The sequence below is a fragment of the Fukomys damarensis genome, unplaced genomic scaffold (genome assembly GCF_012274545.1).
Source record: "Fukomys damarensis isolate Sample0158 unplaced genomic scaffold, DMR_v1.0_HiC HiC_scaffold_3, whole genome shotgun sequence".
Taxonomy (NCBI): domain Eukaryota; kingdom Metazoa; phylum Chordata; class Mammalia; order Rodentia; family Bathyergidae; genus Fukomys; species Fukomys damarensis.
The window spans coordinates 16,123,278-16,138,282 of NW_022900915.1; the positions used below are offsets into that span (position 1 = coordinate 16,123,278).

The window sequence follows — 15,005 nt, forward strand, 5'->3', positions numbered from 1 at the left end:
AAGAGGAGGGGTCACAAGTGTCAGATTTTGGAATCTGATGGCAGATCTTATATGTAACAGATATATGTGGGTCTGACTCTTAGGAGGGCTCTGCTGACCTTAGACTAGTAGAAGTTTGAGGAAACAAAGCTAGAAATAATATATGGGGAATCACGTTGGCGCTGAGCGCGGGCGAGCCCTGGTCGCGGGCCTGCAGCGTCAGCTCGAAGGCGCGCAGCTGCTCGTGGTCGAAGGCGCGCTGCGCGAACACCACCCCGCTCTGCGGGCTCACGGACACGTAGGACAGCAGCGCTCTAGGCTCCAGGTCGCTGGCCACGATGGAGTAGGAGACCTGGCCGTTGGGTCCCGAGTCAGGGTCGAAGGCTCTGACTTGCGCAATTGAGGCTCCAGGCAGATTGTTCTCAGCCACATGGACCGTGTAGGAGGTCTGCTGGAAAATGGGTGCATTGTCGTTGACGTCAGTGATGTGCAGGGTGACTCTTGTCTTAGAGGAAAGGGGTGGTTTCCCTTTATCAGTTGCTGTGAGGGTAATATTGTACTCCGAGATCTCCTCCCGGTTTAGGGCCTTCTCAATTACCAGCTTGTAATAATTCTTGGAGGTGAATTCTAATTTGAAGGGAACTTCTTCTTGAATATAGCACATCACCAAGCCGTTTTGCCCAAAGTCTTTGTCTGTCACTTTAATGAGGGCTATTATGGTTCCAAGGTCTGAGTCCTCTGGAACATAGTTAGAAAACGACATGAATGTCACCTCTGGGGCATTGTCATTTTCATCAACTATTTCAATGTGAACATTACAGTGAGCCGTGTGTACTCCTCCATCCTTGGCTTCCACACCCAAAATATACCTACTTCTTTCTTCAAAGTCCAATGTACCATTGGTTGTGATATCGCCGGTATTTGGATCTAGATTGAAGAGGAGGCTAGTACTTGTCGGGGCGTTGAGGAAGGCATAGGTGATCTGTGCATTAACATCCTCATCCTGGTCTGTGGCCGTGACCCGGAGCACGGAGGTTCCTGGAGGCATGTTTTCTTGCAGAGTAACTCTATATATGTCCTGACTGAACACTGGAGCATTATCATTGGCATCAGTAACCTTGATCCAGATCTGGGCGGTGCTGCTTAGAGGTGGGTCCCCACCATCAATGGCAGTCAAGATTAAATGATGGGAGCTCTGATGTTCCCTATCTAAGGGCTTTTCCAGCAATAATTCTGGGTATTTACTTCCATCAGGACTTTCTTTTGTTGACAGAGAGAAATGCTGATTGGCGTTGATGGTGTATACCTTCAGTGAGTTACTTCCTACATCTGCATCTTGTGCAGAATCCAGAGGGAATTTTACCCCTGGTAAGGCTGACTCACAGATTTCTAATTCAATGTTTTTTGCAATGAAACGTGGTGCATTGTCATTAATATCTTGGATTACAACAATCACATGGAAAATATTCATTGGATTTTCAGTGACTGTTTCAAATTCCAGTGCACACTCAGATTTTCTCCCACAAATCTTCTCTCTATCTATCCTGCTGTTCACTAACAAATCTCCACTCTTCACACTCACATTGAAATAATCCTCTGCACTAACCCGCAGTTTTCGAGCTGGCAACTCCTGGACACTGAGCCCAAGATCCTTGGCAAGGTTCCCCACCCGAGACCCCTTCGCCAGCTCCTCCGGAATGGAGTAGAGGATCGGTTGGGAAATGGCCCCGTAAAACAAAGAAAGCAGGAAGAGAAACAGTACCTGACTTTTCATTGTTTCCATTTCTCTGGAGCTCCCTGTGTTTCTTTATCTCTCTGGAAAGCTTCAAGGTCTCCCTGGGATTGTTTTTAAAGTCAGTGACAGCACCCTGGACTTCTTTGATTTCAGGCTATCATTTGTTTGTTAGGTATTTGAAGGTGCACAGGGAACAGTTACCCGGTTCTGCTATATGCAGGATAAAGCACTGGCTAGCCTCTTCCTGCAGAAATGAGAACCTTTCTCTTCCCTTTGGTCAACAGCGGCGCCCAGAGGTTGTCTTGGATAATTGCGGATTGCCCAGCTATTTATCCTCAATGTGTAAACTTGATTTTACTACTTTGTCTTTAAATTTGCTTGAAAGAACCAATTATTTGCATTTTCCCATAAATTTGACATTTCCTGGTTTGTCACCATCTCACAAACATCTTCATCATTTTATATTATTCTTTTTTCATTTCATGAAGCATAGCCATTTTTTCAGTTTTTGCGGGCCAAAGTATTTTCCAGTGATTTCACTGTATGATATTTATAAAATCAGGCGTGACTAATATATCCAAATAAGTGAATGGAATTTATTTACTTTTTTTCCTTTTATTGAGTTTATTGGTACATTTAAGGTACACAGTACAATTACGTTCATTATTGGGATCGTGTATCTTTACATGACAGGTCTTGGTTCTCATTTTTCCCCCCTTGTCCATGCCCTCCCTTCACCCCCTCCTCCCCTCCCCATTTACAAACACTTTATTTCCATTTTTTCATTTTGTCTGCTTTATTTACTTTTTAAGTGAACTATGATTCTTTCTTAAAATTCACCGGGATAACTTCTCTTATTTAGGATTTAAATTTGTCCATATACACGGAGTCTGATGTGCAGTCTTTGCAATAACAGAGGGAGTCAAGCCTCTGTGATTATTTTACTGTATTGCTTTCCTTTATAAAACACACTATTCCCAGTTCAGTAGAGCAGAGCTTAATTTTTCATTGAAGAGACCAACTTAATATTTGGATACATAAGCTTTTATAATACTGAAACTTGTGTAAGCCATATTTAGTTATATAAAACCAGTGCTTTCTTTTTATAGGAATGTATATGTAAAATTTGACAATTGCAATTCTCAGCTTCAGTGAATTTATACTATTAATGAATTAAATGAGTTTGACTTGATCACTGGTAAATATTGAAAGAATGTTGAGAGTTCTTAGATACTCCATTCAAAAACTCATCCTGGTCATGGATACTCAGGCAAACAAATCCTTTTATTTCAAGACCACTACCCAATTAGATACAATTAGTTTGATTTCATCCCACACACTTCATGTATTAGAAACCCAATCCCCAAATGACATGATGAATGAGATATGAATGAGTCATAAGAGCTCTGCCTTCATTAATGCATTGACCTATGAATGGATTGTCAAATGAATGGCTTTGCTGTAAAACCTGCTGTCTCTGGCTCACTTCTGTTTTGTCATTTGATGCCCATTGCATGGCTCTGCAAGAAAGTGCTATTAGATGCTGACTAGATGATGGCACCATGCTCTCAAATTTCCCAGCCTCCAGAACCAATGGCTAAGTAAACCTCTATTCTTTATGAATTATACAATCTTGGGTATTTTGTTATAGCAACAAAAATAGGCCTAGACAGATACCAACTCAGCAATTTCTTCTACTACTTTGCAATGCTTACTTATACTCCAGTTGAAAAGAGAATTATCTGTTTTCTTTCTCTGTAGCTTTTGCAGTACCAGGGATCAAACTCAGGACCTTATGTTTGCAATGCAGGTGCAATGCCACTGAGCTAAATCCCCAGCCTTATTATCTGTTTGCTATGACACTCTTTCATTTGTTTTCTTTAAGAAGCTTTCACAGAGACTGAGAAGCACCTCTTCCTTTTTACAAAATCCTCCTCAGAGGGCAATAAACAACACTCCAAGTCTCACAATGATAAATTGCAAGTGAACTTTCCACCTTCAAGCAAAAGGCTGAAATTAATGAGAGCACACACACACACACACACACACACACACACACACTTTAGGCACTAGAGGTTAAATTAATTGACTAATGTTTATATTTTTAATGTCCTTTAGATGAAAAGAGCATGGAGGTCTGGTTTGAAAGGAGAGCATAAAATATCTTGCATTTATACATATTTGCAACTTGTTTGTATGATAGTGGATAGGGTAGGTGGACAGAAATAGGAAACTTCATATCACAGGTATTTAAAATATAAAAGGGCACATGCCTGTAATCTCAGCACTTGGGAGGCTGAGGCAGGAGGATCACTGTGAGTTTGAGACCAGCCTGGGCTATATAGTGAGTTCCAGATCAGTCTCAACTACATAGTGAGACCCTATCTCAAAAACCCAAAATAAATAAATAAAATATAAAAGGTATGGGGCCAGGGATTTAGCTCAGTGGTTCTGACACCTGCCTTGCAAGTGCAATGTCCCGAGTTCAATCCCCAGTACCCTCAAAAATATATTAAAGGTACAGCTAGGGGTGTAACTCAGGAACAGAGTACATCTTAGCATGAACCAAGGTCCTATATTTAATACCCAGCACCAAAACAAAATAAAATAAATCATAAAAGGCTTATTTATCACAAGTATATAGACCAATGTTGGATCAATCAGAGGGTTCTTGTCTCATTATAGTTTTTCAAGGACACAGGTAGAAGGAGCAGCCACAATTTCAAAGAGATCTAGAAATCCTCACAATGGCAATTAGAGCTTTCTCCAGGAAGTGATATATGGTAATTGGAACTCATAGTATTTTGACAAAACTAGATATCTAGCTGCCATAATCAAGCCAGGAAGTGCAGAGAGAGAGAGAGAGAGAGAGAGACAGAGAGAGAGAGAGAGACAGAGAGAGACAGAGAGAGACAGAGAGACAAAGAGAGAGGGAAATATTTGCAAGACAGAACTAAAGACAATTTCATTACTTTATTTCTCAAATGAACGTGCATTAAAGTATTATGGCAATCACCTTGGCATACTTGTTCTGCATGACATTCAAAAAGAAAAGTAACTCACCTCAAGTAGTTTAGGATCCCTCTTCGGTGCAAGCAAATCTTGAGACACCAGAAGAGGCTCGCTTTTCTCACAGCTCTCCTGGCTGATGAGGGTATCCGCGTAGTTGGGTTGTGGGTAGATGAAGTGGCTCTTTCTTGAGTCTGCTGTGAGTGAGACCTCATGGGAATAGGTCTTCCAGAAGGTGTGCACATCACCATCCATGCCCACAAAGTGTGATGCCGGTGTGCCAGCCAATCTGCTGCTTGCAGCCTGAATCAAGCGACTAGTGTGCCAACGCCTCAGCCTGAGCCCCAGCAGCATGATGATAAATGCCAGGAAAACACAGGAGACAACAGCCACGGCCACCACCAGGTAGAGTGTGAGGTCAGAATCATCCGGGTTGGTGGGGGTTCTAACACTGCCTAGGTCTGCTAAGACGTCAGGAATTCGGTCAGCCACAGCGATGGTGAGAGTGACAGTGGCTGAGAGGGGGGGCTGGCCATGATCCTGCACAGCCACCAGGAGGCTCTGCTTGAGGGCATCTCGGTCCAGCAGGGCCCTTGCTGTGTGCACCTCCCCTGTGTGCAACCCCACAGTGAAAAGTCCTGGCTCACTGGCCTTGAGCAGGTGATAGGACAGCCAGGCATTCTGGCCTGAGTCTCTGTCCACTGCCACCACTTTGGTCACCAAGTATCCAGGTTCTGCAGAGCGGGGTGCCAGCTCCACACCAGCAGAACCATCTGTTGGGAGGGTGGGATACAGAATTTTGGGCATGTTGTCATTCTGGTCTAATATGAATAGGCTCATTGACACACTGGTGCTGAGTGGAGGATTCCCACTGTCATTGGCTGTCACCAATATTTGCAGGTCTCTAAATTCTTCATAGTCAAAAGAACACAGTGCATACAGGACACCAGTGTTGGAGTTGATGGTGATGTAGGAGGACAGTGGTGCCCCTTGGTGGGTATTCTCTGTCACTGAATAAGTGATTTGAGCGTTGTTGTCACTGTCTGGGTCCTGGGCAGCCACTGAGAAGATGGAGGCTCCTCTAGGGTTATTTTCAGGAATGTAGGCAGAGTAGGAGGATTCAGAGAAGGCAGGTGAGTTGTCATTGATATCTGTTACATGCAAAGTAATGTGAGTTTCTGTGGACAGAGGTGGATTTCCTCCATCCGTGGCTCTCAGGGTAATATTATATTCAGATACTTGTTCACGGTCTAGAGATTCAGCTGTCACTAAGCGGTAATATTGGTCTATTGATTTTTCTAAATTAAATGGCAGATTTCCTAGGACAAAAACTGTGACTTGTCCATTCTGCCCAGAATCTCTGTCATGCACATTGATAAGAGCAATTTCTCTTCCAGCAGTATCCTCTTCTGGGACTGAGCCTGTGAGGGACGTGACTGTAATCTCTGGGGCATTGTCATTCACATCCAGAACTGTGACTAGAATCTTGGCTCTTGAAAGAAGACCTGGGCCATCTTGTGCTTCAATTTTGATTTCATAGAACATAGAATCCTCATAATCTAGACTTTTCAATATTGCAATGTCTCCAGTCACCGAGTCGAGATTGAAAAGCTGAGCGATTTTGCCAGGCATTTTATCTAGGATATAGGTCACCTGTGCATTGAATCCCTCATCAGGGTCAGTGGCATTCACTGTGACCAGCCGTGTGCCCACTGGCACATTCTCTTGAACACTTACATGGTATTCAGGCTGAGTAAACAAGGGTGGGTTGTCATTTGCATCCAGAACTATCACTTGGAGGCACAAGTTGCTGGAACGGATAGGGTCACCACCATCGGAGGCAATGAGGTCAAGCCGATGAACTTCCTTTTTCTCACGGTCCAAGGTCCGCTCCAGCACCAACTCTGGGTACGTGGCCCCATCAGAGACACTATTTACAGCCAGAGAGAAGTAGTCATTGGGGCTGAGGTGGTAGTTCTGCAAGGAGTTCATGCCTACATCTGGGTCAAATGCAGTTTTAAGTGGAAATCGAGTTCCAGGAATTGTTAGTTCACCAATTTTTACTTTCAATTCCTCTGTTAGAAAATTAGGAGCATTATCATTAATATCTTTAATTTCTACTTCTACTTCAAAAATTTTCAATTTGTCCTCAACCAGGATGTTAAATTTTACGAGACACTGCGCTCTCTGAGCGCACAGCTCCTCCCGGTCTATCCTGCCCGCGGTGACCAAGCTGCCGCTGCCGGGGTTCAGAGAGAAAAGTTGCGTCCTACCTCGGGAGACGATGCGGACTCCGCGCTCCGCCAGCTCTTGGGGCTCCAGCCCTAGGTCCTTGGCGATGTTGCCCACGAAGGAGCCTTTCTCCAGCTCTTCAGGCACCGAGTATCGGATCTGCCCAGATCCTGTCTCACACAGCGTCCCCAGGAGCGCGCACAGCAGAACAAGCCCTCTGCCGGTTCGGAATCTCAGGCGATGGGTCATTTCTTTTCTTTTCTTTTTGGTAAATTATTTTTTCTTAATTCTGTTCCCGTTTTCCACGATGGGCTCCAATCTTACTTTCTCAGAGAATTAAGTCTTTCACGGGCCTGATGCATAGGTCACAGAGCTGGCTAATTGAAGAGGCGAGGTTGCTAGCTTCCGGGAATCTCCTCAGCCTGATTTGTTGGTTCTTTGCGTTTTCGTAGCAAGGAAATGGTGGACTCGCTCTCTCAGCGCGTTTTCTCCTTGAGTGGTCAACAGCGACACCCAGAGGCTTAACCGTTTACTTCACACACTCAGACGATCTAGTTTCCAAACATCTGAAATCCTTGCCAAAGGTAATGGAACTGGTACTGATTTCACATAATTGAATTGATATATATTATGATTCCAAATTATCTTCGTTATGAAGTCATACACTAACATTAACCCCACCAATATTGCTTCAAATATGGTAGTTACTATTTTCAAATATTCAATTTAAGAACCATACAGTAATAGCAGCTGTATTCGTAGATTATAATTCTTGAAGTTTATCCTTGATAGCCTGACATTTTAGTTTCAACATTTGTCATTTAACTAATTGATTAAACAAACACATAAATGGGTGTTTGGGGATTTAAGGTGAACAGTATAGAGACAAAAACATCACAACATTTATGAGAATGTAAAAGCAAACAGGAAATTACAATGTATCAAGATAACTACTAAAATAGGAGAGTCAAGGGGATGAGAGAGACCTCCACCCCGGCTGGAGGTTAGCAAAGACCTTTTCAGGAAACATGAGAGGAATGATCAGGGAAAAGGTCTGGATGTGAGAGAACACCATGGCAGTGTCTAGATGTGAGGGAGAAATCACCGAGCTTCGAGATACTGAAAGAAATTCACTTTGACACACAATGGGGAGAAACGATATGTATGTGAACATATGCATGTATTATCTTTTATTTTATTTATTTCTTTCCAGTATCGGGGATCAAACTCAGGACCTTGAGCAGACGAGGCAGGCATGGTGCCACTGAGCTTAATTCCCAGCCCAGTACATACATTTTTTTTCCAGCAAATCACTTAAATATCTGAATTATATATCTGTAGTGTTTAATATAAAAATATTAAGTTGACATAGATATTTTTGCATATCTTTGAGCTTAATATATAGTCTTATTTAAGCACGGTGAATTAAAATGTATTTTTTACTTTCCAGTAGAGTTAGTATTTGTGGAAGTATAGGCCACTAAATTATTAATTAGGATTTGCCACTGCTTTTGTTTTAAATTTTTGGTGTGTATACTCTGTATTACGTGTAACAAAAGATATTTTTGAATTTGCCATATTTATATTAAGATAAATATTTTCAAAACGTGAACATGTTTTTGACAAAGTTGATTTGTTTTCACACAACTTGTACATGAGCATGCTATGTTTCTCATATTGTGACAAGATATCTGCTTATATTACAACATTATATATTACATCATGTACCTAATTTTGCCTATTTGTCTTTCATGTTAAAGCTAATATTATTGTTTTTAAAAAAGAAATTAACTTTACCTAAGTTAAGGGTTGGAAGATGATTTTTTTAAACCACAACTGAAACTAGTAGATTTTCTTTTGGTTTTTGTTGCAGAATTTTCTCTGTATGTTTTTCCTGAAGCACAGAAGTAGAAGTGCAATGTACAGTAGTGTCACTTCAGTCATGATGTGCTGCATACCCAACAATAGGCATTTACTCTTACAGAGATAGCAATACACTAAAAGGGATTGTATATTTAATTGTCTTCTCTTCACACTTTGTTGTTTACTTAAAAAGATACTATGACATAGTATTTCACAGTGAGTTCCAATCCCATCTCATAGAGTTATGTAACAGTAATAAACACAATGGACTATATTTTCTCAAAATTTCACTTATCTGATGCTCTATACATAATAAAGAACCATACACCCTGAGGTATATGATACTATTCGATACAAGGCTCAATTAGTACCTAATCATGTCCAAATGAAAATAAAAATGATCCCAGCACATAGAATATTAGTGTATTCATTGTCCTCTGTTCTTAACTATATTACCAACATAATGAAAGCCAAACACAGGAAAAGGAATAGGGGAGGAAGACTGCAGTTGTGAGAGGGTCTAGGTGTGAGTGAAGGATGGGGAATGTTTTTAGTAGCTGCCATCAGTAGGAAACTTTGATAAGATGTAAAAGAGGATTGTTAAGGGCAATTGTATTATGTAGACTCTGAATCTCTTCCATTTTCTATTTAGGCAGACTTACATTGAGGTTATACTGTATATTATTATTATTATTATTATTATTATTAATAGTAGTAGTAGTACCAAGGATCGAACTCGGGACCTTGTGCTTGTGAGGCAGGTGGTGGCACCACTAAGCTAAATCCCCAGCCCTCAGTGTATTAGTATTAAAGATAAAGGTAGTATGGTTTCCAGACACAAGAAAAATAAAAAATACAGCTAAAAGAAGACTGTTTATTATTACTTTACCAATTTATTCTAGAGCAAGTGCTAAGTCAGTAAGTACTTCAAGGAACACAGTATGACTTTAATATGATCTATTACTAAGCATCAAAACCATAGCATACCTTCCTGACACACCGTAATGAATATATATTTCTGGGCTGGGGTTGTAGCTCAGTGATAGGATGCTAATGAGGCTCTGGGTTCAATCTATTGCACACATGTACATGTGTGCACACACGTACACATACACACAATGTAGAGGCTTGGGCTATAGCTCAGTGGTACAGTGCTTGCCTAGATAGTACGCACAAAGCTCTATGTTTGATCCTCATTATTGAAAAAATGCATATTTAAATATTTCATCTTTTTGACAGGGATTCACATGCAAAATTAAGGGAAAATAAAAAATTCACTGTGAAACTAAAGGAAAACTATTAAGTTCAAGTGAGAAAGAACTAAGAAGTTTTAAATTCATAACAGGTTCAAATATAAAACAAAAGTCTTAACATTTTAAAAGGGGAAGAAACCTGAGTATATAAATTCTGGGGATCGAACACAGGGCCTTGTGCATACTAGCCAAACACTGTACTATGAGCTACATCCACATCCCCAGTCTTCATATTTTTAAGACAGAAAGAACTGTTGATCTGTGCAGATGAGATGATTTGCCTAGGGGTAGAAAATAAAGTATTAGAAACCAGACACTCCAATACCTATGCTCTTTTGATAATCTAAATATCATAGTCATCTACTATCTCCTGATTTATGCTCATTATGCAATGATTCTTGCTCCTCCTATCTTTTACAGCCTAAGAACACTTAAAACTATCTAGACGTAATTTATCAGGTCTAATTTCCTTAATACTGAAAATACCCTCAAGGAAATATGAGGAATAAAACAGAAACAGTGAGAGTAACTAAATAGCTAAATTTATTTTAACAAAATATATAATAAGCATTTTGTGAAAAGATAATTTACCTGAGCTACTTCTTCTTTTTTATCATCAAGTAGAGACTGAGGTGCTGGTAGAAAATCCTTTTGCTCACAACTCTCCTGGCTGATGAGGGTGTCAGCATAATTGGGTTGAGGAAAGATAATGTGGCTCTTCCGTGAGTCCGCAGTGAGGCAGACCTCATGAGAATATGACTGCAGGAAAGCATGCACCCCATCGATGCCCACAAAGTGTGAGGTGGGCACAGCTGCCAATCCACCTCCTGAAGCTTGAAGCAGACGTCCTGCGTACCAGCGCCGAAGTCTGAGCACCAGCAGCACAATTACAAAGGCTAGGAAGAGACAGGAGACAGCAGCCACGGCCACCACCAGGTAGAGCGTGAGATCTGAATCATCAGGGTCAGTGGGGGTCCTGATGCTGCCCAGATCTGCTAGGACATCAGGGATGCTGTCAGCCACAGCTATGGTGAGTGTGACAGTGGCTGATAGAGGGGGCTGGCCGTGGTCCTGCACGGCCACTATCAGGCTCTGCTTGAGTGCATCTTTATCCACCAGGGTCCTTGCAGTTCGTACCTCGCCTGTGTGCAGCCCCACAGAGAAAAGCCCTGGCTCACTGGCTTTAAGTAGGCGGTAGGACAGCCAAGCATTCTGTCCTGAGTCTCTATCAACTGCCACCACCTTGGTCACCAGGTATCCAGGCTCTGCTGAGCGGGGTGCCAGCTCTACACCAGTGGAACCATCTGTCGGGAGGGTGGGATACAGGATCTCAGGCGCATTGTCATTCTGGTCCACCAAGAAGAGGCTCAGTGACACACTGCTGCTGAGTGGAGGTCTCCCACTGTCCAGAGCTATGACCTGCAGTTGCAGGTCTTGGAACTGCTCATAATCAAAGGAGCGAAGAGCATAGAGGACCCCAGTGTCAGAATTGATGGAGACGTAAGAAGAAAGGGGTGCTCCTTGAAGGGTGTCCTCAGCCAAGGAGTAAGTTATTTGTGCATTGTTGTCACTGTCGGGATCATGAGCCAACACTGAAAAGATGGAGGCGCCTCTGGGGTTGTTTTCAGGGATGAAGGCAGAGTAGAATGCACGGGGGAAGGCTGGTGGGTTGTCATTGACATCTGCCACCTGCAGCAAAATGTGAGCATCTGTAGACAGAGATGGGCTCCCTCCATCTTCAGCAGTTATTGTGATGTTGTAAAAGGAAAACTGTTCCCTGTCAAGGGCTGCGGTGGTAACCAATCGGTGGTAATTGTCCACTGACCTTTCTAACTTGAAGGGAAGTTCCTCCAGGAGAGAGCATGTGACTAAAGCATTCTGCCCAGAGTCTCTGTCATGTACGTTGAAAAGTGCAATTATGGTTCCTGGAGGAGAGTCTTCAGGAACTGAGCTAGTAGCAGACGTCATGTAAAATTCTGGGGCATTGTCATTCACATCCAGAACAGTGACAACCACCTTCGTTCTGGTCAGAAGGCCGGGACCATCCTGTGCTTCAATATCAATTTCATGGACTTTAGCATCTTCATAATCTAGACTTTTTATGATTGTTATTTCTCCAGAAGTCAATTTAAGCTCAAATACCTCGGAGATTTCTCCAGGGTTTTTTTCTAGAAAATATGCCACCTGAGCGTTGTATCCCTCATCGGCATCAGCGGCGCTCACCGTGAGTATTTGGGTGCCTACCGGTATATTCTCCGGAACACTTACTCGGTACTCGGGCTGTGTAAAAACAGGAGCATTATCGTTCACATCCAGGACCTTCACACGGATACGGCAGGTGCCAGATCGGACCGGGTTGCCCCCATCCGAAGCCACCAGAACTAGATGGTGAACAGCTTCTTCCTCGCGGTCCAGAGCGCGCTGCAGTACCAGCTCCGGAAACTTGTTCCCATCAGCTCCACTTCGCACGTCCAGGGAGAAGTGGTCATTTGAGTTGAGTTCATACTTCTGTAGAGAGTTCTCTCCTATGTCCGCATCATGCGCACTTTTAAGAGGAATCCGGAATCCTGGAGTAGTCGTTTCACTGATTTTTAGCTCCAGTTCATCTACCCCAAAGCGAGGGGCATTGTCGTTAATATCTGTTATTTTCACCTCTACTGAATAAATAGTCAATTTATCTTCCAGTAGAATGTTAAAGTTCACCAGACACTGCATGCTCTGAGCGCACAGCTCCTCCCGGTCTATCCTATCCGCGGTGACCAAGCTGCCGCTGCGCGGATTCAGAGAGAAAAGCTGCGTCCTACCTCGGGAGACGATGCGGACTCCGCGCTCTGCCAGTGCCAGGGGTTCCCAGCCCAAGTCTTTCGCTATGTTGCCCACGACGGAGCCTTTGTCAAGCTCCTCTGGCACAGAATAGCGAATCTGCCCAGCTCCCGCCTCGCACAGGACCGGCAAAAGAAGCCACAATAGGATTACCCTTCTGCGGGGTAGTAGCTTTTGCAGAGTCGCCATTTCCCTTCTGCCGCGGTGTTTTCTCCAAGTCAATTTCCAGCTCTCAGCGGGGGATTCCACTCCTTATTTTCCAGGGTCTGAGACGACCAGAATTCACGGGATCCAAGTCACTCTGGAGAGAATTAATGAGCTACTGGACTGAATTTCTCTTCCACCCCGAAGCTTACGGTCCAAACGCCTAGCCCTTTGTGTTTCGGGAGCGGTAGCGAGGGTTGTCGCGCTGCTTTTACTCCTTAGGTGGTCAACAGCGACGCTCAGAGGCCTAGCCAGTTTCTGCACCTGCTCAGGGAAACCCAAGTCCCTCCTTGTTTATGTTTGCCTCAGACTTGTAAATTGATTTAGAATCTTAAAGTTCTAAGACACTTGAATAACTCCTTCAATGAAGGAATCTTTTAATTAAGATTAATATCAATTGTGTGTGAATGTGACTTTGATAGCAGTTGCTATGAAAACATTACTGAATGCTCAAGCCATTAAGCCATGCCCTTGATCCGAACATTTTCCACCGTTTTGTGTATTGAGATAAAAAGATCAATTAAAGCATTAGCCACACTTTCTTCTAAGGTTAAATGTCTTGAATTTCTGTGCACAATGGTTTAGCATTACTCCCAAACTTGTATTTAAATGATTGAAACATGAGATGCTTAGTTGACACATGATTTGATTGAGGCTGGAGATGAAAACAGTGAACCCGTCCTTGGGAAGCTTGCAGGGTGGGAGAGGTAATCGAAAAGTAAAGAAGCTATTATTATTGACTATGATGACTGCTGTGACATTTAGTGGGAAACACTAGGCAACAGGGGACTGTGTAGAAGGGCATCTGTGTTCAAGAGTCAGGAAAGGCTTTTCCAGGGAGTGATTGGAGCTGAATCCTAACGGGTAGGAGTGGATCAATAAAGAGACAGGAGTAGTGTTCTATAAACTCACAATGAATGCTTGGATGTGAGAGACAGAATAAAACATGGAAACCAAAGATGGCTCTTTTAGACAAAGGCTGATCAGCAAGAGGTTATTCACCACATTAGGAATCAATTCCCTGAAGTTATTTGTGGTTGCTAAGTCCTTTTCCCAATGTTTAGTATTTTCCAAGGGTGTAAAATACATTCCATGGATGTCTTGTTATTCCTGTTTCATTTCTATGTATTTACCCATAATGTACTTATTTCAAAAAAATAGGGCCAGGGCCAGAGATTTATCTCAGTGGTCCCACTGCTTGCCTCAAAAAAAAAATGTATATATTTTGAAAAATTTCAAACATACAGGTGAGCACAGAATATAACCAATCTGGGTGTAGATCAGTTGACTTTATCAAATTTTAACATCTTGCCATATTTCAATGAGATCAATTTTAAATTTTTAGTTTGAATAATTTTAGATTTTGAGAAAAGTTTTAAAAATAGTACAAATAATTCCTGTGTACATCCCTTGGTATCTGAGGAAAGATTTGTTCCAGTTTTCATGGATACCAAAATTTGATGATTCTCAAATCACATATTAGAATGTTATAGTTTCTGAATATAAGCCATGTACATCCTTCTGCATTCTTCAAAACATCTCTAGCTTATATATGCTGCCGAATACAATGTAAATGTTATGTAGATCTTTGTTGGACCATATTGTTTGGGAATAATGACGAGAAGAAAAGTATGTATATGTGCAGTACAGATATATTTTTCCCAAAACATTTTCAGTCTGGCTGGTTGAATCCATGGATGTGAAAGCCGAGGCTATGAAGGGTTCACTCACATTACCCAAATATTACATTTTTATTCTCTTTTTCCTGGCAGATATGATGCTCCTTTACTTTTTTGTTTTTGTTTTTTTGTGGTACCGGGGATCGAACTCAGGTCCTTGCGCTTGTGAGGCAGGCCACCGAACCGCTGAACTAAATCCCCGACCCAGGTCCTTGAGCGTTTTAGGCA

The 15,005-nt window shown here is 42.4% G+C and overlaps 2 protein-coding genes across 6 annotated transcripts in view; both read right to left on the minus strand.

The window, feature by feature from the left end:
• The window catches only part of LOC104855158 (protocadherin gamma-C4), a 171,487-nt gene extending 157,250 nt beyond the window's left edge, over window positions 1-14,237 (minus strand). Inside the window, exons 1-2 of one of the 5 annotated variants that reach the window (XM_010613860.2) lie at window positions 10,663-14,237; window positions 10,180-10,352 (exon numbers count right to left, since the gene is read on the minus strand). In XM_010613860.2, the coding sequence (XP_010612162.1) occupies window positions 10,308-10,352; window positions 10,663-13,083 (2,466 nt within the window). In that variant the 5' untranslated portion in view covers window positions 13,084-14,237 and the 3' untranslated portion in view covers window positions 10,180-10,307. Of the gene's footprint in view, window positions 1-4,777; window positions 7,642-10,179; window positions 10,353-10,662 lie in introns of those variants that run through there. The other 4 variants (XM_019206024.2, XM_019206018.2, XM_010613859.2 and 1 more) reach the window with 4 other exon arrangements.
• On the minus strand, window positions 80-2,104 carry LOC109117717 (protocadherin gamma-B1). The gene has a single exon (XM_019205998.2). The coding sequence runs from the start codon at window positions 1,760-1,762 to the stop codon at window positions 80-82; it is 1,683 nt and encodes a 560-aa protein (XP_019061543.1). The 5' UTR covers window positions 1,763-2,104.
• Window positions 14,238-15,005: the final 768 nt, after the last annotated feature.